The sequence below is a fragment of the Myotis lucifugus genome, unplaced genomic scaffold (genome assembly GCF_000147115.1).
Source record: "Myotis lucifugus unplaced genomic scaffold, Myoluc2.0 scaffold_172, whole genome shotgun sequence".
NCBI lineage: Eukaryota > Metazoa > Chordata > Mammalia > Chiroptera > Vespertilionidae > Myotis > Myotis lucifugus.
The window spans coordinates 2,821,510-2,828,746 of NW_005871220.1; the positions used below are offsets into that span (position 1 = coordinate 2,821,510).

Consider the following 7,237-nt stretch of genomic DNA (forward strand, 5'->3'; position numbering starts at 1 on the left):
ACAGTTATGAAGTAGCAACGAAAATAATTTTATGGTTGGGGGTCACCATAACAGGAGGAACTGTATTAAAGGGTCGCGGCATTAGGAAGGTTGAGAACCACTGAAGGCACAATTAGGGTTGGTGGTCAGGGATTTAAAGTGGCACAGTCAGCATGATTACATTCATTTCTCCAGGCACATTCAGCTGCACAGCTCCAAACATGGAATAAGCAGAGACTCAAATTTAACCAAAACTGTGACTTCAACAAGCAAGTGTGAAGAAGTGAGAAAGGGGAGAATCTGAGCCTATACACAAGGGAATGAGTCTAATGCTTGGCCATGGAATGTGTGCTCAGTGAGAGAAGCAGAGAGACCAAGATGTTGAGGGATGAGGGAAAGAGGTTTAGGATGGATTGAAGGTCCTAGGGAGGGGAGAGGGGTCAAGGAGTATGCATGTCAGGTTACAAAAATGAGTATCCCGGCAGTGGCCCCAGGGTGATGTGCATGAAAATGACATGACAGATGAGAATGACTGGTGATGAGGTCCAGAGGATGAGAATGAGCGAGGGAGGATTATCAAGGAACTAAGAGGGCAGGGAGTTGAAGGATCAAGTGCTTGTATAATGAAATCACTAAAAATGAATTCAGGAACAGAGATGGAGAATGACAGTGGAGAAGAAAAGCATGAAGAAATGCAGGTGAGTGGCCTGTTGTCAGTAATGACTGCAACAAGGAGCTCTCATACCTCCGGTTCAGCGATTGTAGGAGAAGCACACAGACCAGTGTCCATGGGGGAGAGATGGTTTCAGTTAGAGCAGGAAGGGAAAGGAGCCTTAGGAAGGAGGTTGATGACATGGGGGACTTTGCTGCTGATGGATGTGAATTCCAGAGCCCAGTGGACATGTTTCGGGAGTTGGGTAGAAGTGGGAAGGGGACATAAGGCGTGATGTTGGGGTGCGATGGTGTGGGTGAGGCTGTGAGTGTGGTGAGGGATGGATGTCCAGGACTCTCCACTGGTCACTGGGGGAGGAGGCCAGGTGCTCTGGGGGATACAGTCGTCCTATGAGAGTTGGGACCATTCAGTGGAGGGCAGGACCCAGGGGGCAGGAGGTATGATTCCCAATGCAAGAGACTCGATCTTGCCCTCTAGCGGGAGGAGGGCAGTCTTACTCTGAGTGCACAGGGCTCTCTTTTGGCCTCTCCTTGAAAAGTAGTCACCTGAGCCAAGGGGCTCAGGAGCCAGAGGACTCTGCATTCCACACATTCGCAGACCCTCCTTTCCATCAAAAGCCAGCACAAGGCAGCATCCCACCCAGATGTTCTGCACAGTGTTCACAATCATTACTTACCCATTCAGCTGATCACTGTATCTCTAGCTTCTAAACACACCCCCTGGCCTGTGTTAGAGGTTCCCTTAAATACTTGCCCAGGAGAATGGGAGGGTGACTGGGTGGAGCAATCCACGTGCCAGGCTCTGTGGTAAGCCCTTCCCATGGGTTTTCTCCTTCAGCCCTCACAACAGTCCAACGAGATCAGCACAGGGGTTATCCCAAGTCCCATCTGAGGAGCCTGAAGTGTAGAGAAAGGGCAGGAGCTTGTCCAAGGTCACACAGCGAGGACATTTGAAACTAGATCTACGATCTACCTCGCTCCATCACTGGTCTTCTAAGTCACCACATGGGGGGCTAACAAGTGTGGGAGGGCATCTTCTTCCTCGAACCCATGCAAAGAAGCTCTGGGTCTCAACCAGGAGACCTTCAGAGGCTCCTGCCTCCCTCTCCTGTTGGATTCACACCCACCCATCCGTTTTATTTTGTTCTCTTTCCAAAATCCCCTATTGCTTCCCACCCACGGTGATTTCAGAAGCCCTTGTTTTTGTTTCCACCATAGATGTGAAAAGCTGGCTTGTGATGTTTGGATTTCAGCTCAGCAACATAATTCCTGGCTTCCCAAGAGCCAAAATGTATTTCGTGCCTCCTCCCTATGAACTGTCAGAGAGCCAAGCAAGTGAGAATGGACAGGTAAGCGGGGGTTCCTGCCAAGAACCCGGACTGTCACTGTTCCCTTTTGCAGACAGAACTGCACGGGAGCCAAGGGCACGCGGGCAGAGGGGGAAACACCAGAGCTGGGTATAAAAGATGCATGAACCGCTGTGACTTCCCAGGAAAGCCAGCGTCGATGCTGTCACCTGTCTGGCGCAACACGCATTTCTTCAGAACCTCGATTACGACCTTAATTGTGGTATCATGAGCTGTTCAGTATATACCCTTGAGTGACTCCTTGATTAACAACAGCACAGAGAAATCCAGCAACCTACCATCTGCACTGCCTGTAATACCATAAACCTTTCGGCTTTTATGGGGCATCATAAAACGATGCTTTGCCGTTTCTGTCCCATTAAAGCATATTTTTATGCCCCGCATAAAACGTCGGGGTTTTATGGCCCAAACGTATACAGATTGAGTTTTCAGTACATAATCTGTCCTTGGTTCTCTCGGTGATGACCGAGGGGTGGTCATTTTCCACGTGGGTGCAGCTCCGAGCTCTGCCACAAGGGGACGGGCGGGGTGGGCGGCATGTCCCGTAGCCCCCGCCACGGAACCGGCGCTCGGCACCATAAAGGCCTGAGAGGTCCCAGCTGCGCTGGAGAACGGTCCAGACTGTGTAATGAGAGCGACGAGGAAGAGCCGCTGGGTAATTGAGAACAGCCTTCTCTCCGTCCGGCCCCTCGGGGACCACTCAGCGGATGAATAGCCATCATTTCTCTCATTTCTCTAAGTGCCATTACCTCCCAAACACAGCCTCTTCCATTATCCCAGCCTGTCCCCCAACCACCAATGGAGACAAGCTGTAATTTGTGAGTGGAGAACGGAAGGCCAAGACGATAATGGTGATTTCCTCCCTTTGGGGAGCCAGGGCGAAAATCCCAGGCAAATGACTCAGAGCCTGGGGACCATCCCTCTGGCCCACGAAGCCAGGTGCACCTCAGACATGAATATGCTACAAACCACCCAGGGTGTCTGTCTGGTTAGAAGGCGGCTCCTGAGTGAGGTCTGAGATTACTGGTTTTTTTCTACCAGGGCGGGCCCGGGGGTTCCCCCGCTCCCAGCCATACTTTGAGTAGCAAGGTCTTAACCCAAGGAAGTTCATGACTATCCAGGGCATTGGCCTCAAAACAATCTAGGTCACGGCAGCCAGGTTCCCAGCTGCTCAAACACACACCCCACCCTTCAGGCCAGGATACGCCTGGGTGTGAAGTGGGCAAGGCAGCTGCCGAACCCTCGGAATGCGGCGACTCTTCCTCCTCCAAGGGACAGACCAGGCGAGTGGGGAGGCCTGGGCGCGGGTGCCAGCGAGGTGGCAAACCTCCATACCGTCGTTTTAGTTAGGGGCACAGTTCCAGCAGACAGGCCACACCACCAGAGCCCCGGAAACCGCCAGCCTGTCCCAGTCTCAAAAGGTAAGCCGAGCCCAGCCGGTGTGGCTCAGTTGGTTGAGCTTCGTCCCCTGCACCAGGAGGTCACCTGTTTGATTCCTGCCCAGGGCACATGCCCTGGTTGTGGGCTCCATCCCCAATAGGGGGCGTGCAGGAGGCAGCCGATCGATGTTGGTGTTTCTATTTCTCCCTCTCCCCGCCTCTCTCTGAAATCAATAAAAACATGTTTTTTAAAAAAACAGTCAGTGCATGTCATCAAAGATGCAAAGGTTGGTCTCACAGGGAGACCAAGCTTTTCCCTTGCTGATCCTTCTGTAACGAGCTTCCCAGCCCATGCCCATGGTCTCAGCTCTCGTGTTTTCTTCCGCCCGCAGCTCATCACAGGGGTCCAGCAGACGACAGAGAGGCACAACCAGGCCTTCCTGGCCCTAGAAGGGCAGGTCATTTCTAAGAAGCTGCACGCCAGCATCCGCGAGAAAGCCGGCCACTGGTTTGCCACCACCACGCCCATCATCGGCAAAGGCATCCTGTTCGCCATCAAAGAAGGGCGGGTGAGCACGGGCGTGTCCAGCATCGCCAGCGAGGACAGCCGTAAGGTGGCGTCCGTGCTGAACAACGCCTACTACCTGGACAAAATGCACTACAGCATCGAGGGCAAGGACACCCACTACTTTGTGAAGATCGGCGCGGCCGACGGCGACCTGGTCACGCTGGGCACCACCATCGGCCGCAAGGTGCTGGAGAGCGGGGTGAACGTGACCGTGTCGCAGCCCACGCTGCTGGTCAACGGCAGGACTCGAAGGTTCACCAACGTCGAGTTCCAGTACAACACGCTGCTGCTCAGCATCCGCTACGGCCTCACCCCTGACACCCTGGACGAAGAGAAGGCCCGCGTGCTGGACCAGGCCCGACAGAGGGCCCTGGGCACCGCCTGGGCCAAGGAGCAGCAGAGGGCCAGGGACGGGCGCGAGGGGAGCCGCCTGTGGACTGAGGGCGAGCGGCAGCAGCTCCTGAGCGCGGGCCGCGTGCAGGGGTACGAGGGCTACTACGTGCTTCCTGTGGAGCAGTACCCAGAGCTCGCAGACTGTAGCAGCAACATCCAGTTCTTAAGACAGAACGAGATGGGAAAGAGGTAACACAATCGCCGGCTGCCATCCCGTGTCTGGATGGCTCCGCGGGAGTAACTGTCCTCTCCTCTCCTAAGGAGATGAAGACCTAACAGGGGCACTGAGGCCGGGCTGCCTTGGGCACCAGTGGCAAGCAAGCTCACATTTTTTGAGTTCCAATGCTACTGACCAAGCGAGACGTCCCACCTCCCAAAGCAGACTAAAGCCCGGCTGACAATTCCAAGAGAAAACAAAAACAAAAACAACAACAACAACACACAAAACAAACGAATGAACGAACGAATGAACGAACGAACACACACCATGTTCCAAGTTCCCCTAACATACGACCCACTTGTTCTGGGTCTACACAGGAAAGAGACGCAAAATGTCCAAAAGGAACAAAAGAGAAAACACACACACACACACACACACACACACACACGCAAATGAAACGAAAAGCAAAACAAACACACGACTGAAAAACAAAGAGATGAAGGCGAGCAGGCCTCCTGTGCTATTACCTCACTGACTCGCAGGTGAGCGACGCAGAGACTCCCCTGGGACGGCATCCCCGGACCCGGCCCAACCAGCTGAGGAGACCCAATCAGACTGCTTGATGGACAAACTACTACCGACGTTTTTTTTTCGTTTCAATACAGGTGCATTTAAAACACGACTTGGGGCGGGGGGGCGATTTGTGCGTAGCGACTGGGGAGGGGGGGCGTACACGTGAAAGAGTGAGCACTGGAAATACTTTTTAAAGAAAAATTTAAAGGAAAAAAAAAAACACGAGGGGGGGAGCAGAAAAAGGAAATTCCTATCCAACGTCAAAGCGAAATAATACCGTTCAGCACTTACCGCTCAGGTCCCGACACCGTGGGGCCTGAGCTCACCTATGGGAGCGCAGAGTGTACCCTTCCCTTCAGAACGGCGGCTCTCGTCCCCGCAGGGGAATTTCATACTCTTTTGTCTTTGAAGACTCCATTGTGGACAGTAATCCGCAGTCACAGGGTGTAGTCCGTCTAGATTCCGTAGTTCGTGGGTTATCAGTTGCAGTAGAGGTGTGGCATCGTGACACTCTTGCTAACGGGCACCACTTCCGATCACCCTGTACATACCTTAGCCTCGAGGCACAATCACTGTTTCCGGTTTAAAAATTCTTAGTGTGTTTGTTTGGTCCAGAAACTGAGACAATCACATGACAGTCACCACGAGGAGAGAAAACAAAACAAAAAAAAATTTAAAAAAAAAAAAAAGAAAACCCATCCAAAAAACAAAAAACAAACAAAAAAGAGTTTAAAAAACAAAAAACAAAAAAAATGTCTAATAAGAACTTTGGTACAGGAACTTTTTTGTAATATACATGTATGAATTGTTCATCGAGTTTTTATATTAATTTTAATTTGCTGCTAAGCAAAGACTAGGGACAGGCAAAGATAATTTATGGCAAAGTGTTTAAATGGTTTATACATAAATAAAGTCTCTAAAACTCCTGTGGACACTGGTCTTCTGTGGAAATGCTTTGAGGGGAGGGCACGGTGCCAGTCGCTGGAGAAAGGGGGATGGATGCGCTGGTATGTTGAAGTTTTGGAGGAGTTTTTGCTGGAGGTCTCTCAGGGGCCCCAGACTGCTCTCCATTCTGGACTGGTCTCTCCTTACACCTGCAGCCCCCTCTCTCATGACACAGGTGGGCAGGAGAGTCTGGGCTGGGGCCCACGGGCAGTGAGGACCCTCAGGCCCACCCAGGCTAAATGGGTCCCTGCAGGCCTCCCGGGAAGTCAGGGTTCTCCCTGCTAGTTCTGGGAAGTGCCGGCAGGAAATTGACCGCAAACACCTTCACATTTTGGGAGACATGCATGTGTCTGTATAGTTCTGTGTGTGGAGTGTGTGTATGTCAAGCATGTCGAACTCGCAGCCCATGGGCTGCACGCCTCATTTATTTGGCCACTGTTAGCCTTTGAGTTTGACATGCTTGGTGTATGTGTTCATATTTTCTTCCAGATTAGGTCAATTTACTTCAAAATGGGCACACTTAGGACAACCCAAGTAAAAAGAGGACTTAGGATTTAGATGAATTTTTGTGCACCAACCCTAGTTAGAATATTATCATTCATAGCTAATATTTATAGATGCTGAGAACAGTGCTAAGTGCCCTGCACACAATACTTCCACTTAATCCTCGCCTTTTATTCACTCAACATCAGCATACTGAGAGCTGGCCACGTGCCAGGGCCTGTGCTCAGTTGTGGGGATAAACGAGGTGAGTAGACATAAACAGGGGTCCTCACCTCTTGCAACTCACGGTCAGGGTTGCAGAGAGACAATAGTCAAACAATGACACTGGGAAGTGAAGAAAATGACGGGTGTTCGTGCCGAAAGGGATAGATTGCTAAAGCTGTGGTTGCACATAAGTGGGGATGTGAGCTAGGCTGGGAGTGTCACAGAAGTTGCTGAGGTCTGAACGTGAAGTAGGAGGTAACCAGGGGGAGAGGAGGACATGCATTCCAGACCAGGAAGCGGCATATGCAAAGGGCCTGTGGTGAGACGACCAGCTGGACCGGAAGGCCCAAGAGGTTAACACGGGTCAGAAGATACAATGATTGAAGGCTGCATTTTTTCAAACAAACACAAGAGGGAGCCATTTTAATTTCACAAACAAGTGCTCTGGTGCTGGGAGGACAGGCGGGTCATCTGCCTGAGAGGAAGGAAGAGG

The 7,237-nt window shown here is 51.7% G+C and overlaps 1 protein-coding gene across 1 annotated transcript in view; it reads left to right on the plus strand.

Moving 5' to 3' along the window:
• The window catches only part of TENM2 (teneurin transmembrane protein 2), an 881,884-nt gene extending 875,867 nt beyond the window's left edge, over positions 1-6,017 (plus strand). Inside the window, 2 exon segments of the mRNA XM_023760070.1 lie at positions 1,870-2,000; positions 3,790-6,017. Coding sequence (XP_023615838.1) covers positions 1,870-2,000; positions 3,790-4,551 — 893 coding nt within the window. The 3' untranslated portion in view covers positions 4,552-6,017.
• The last annotated feature ends 1,220 nt before the right edge of the window (positions 6,018-7,237 follow it).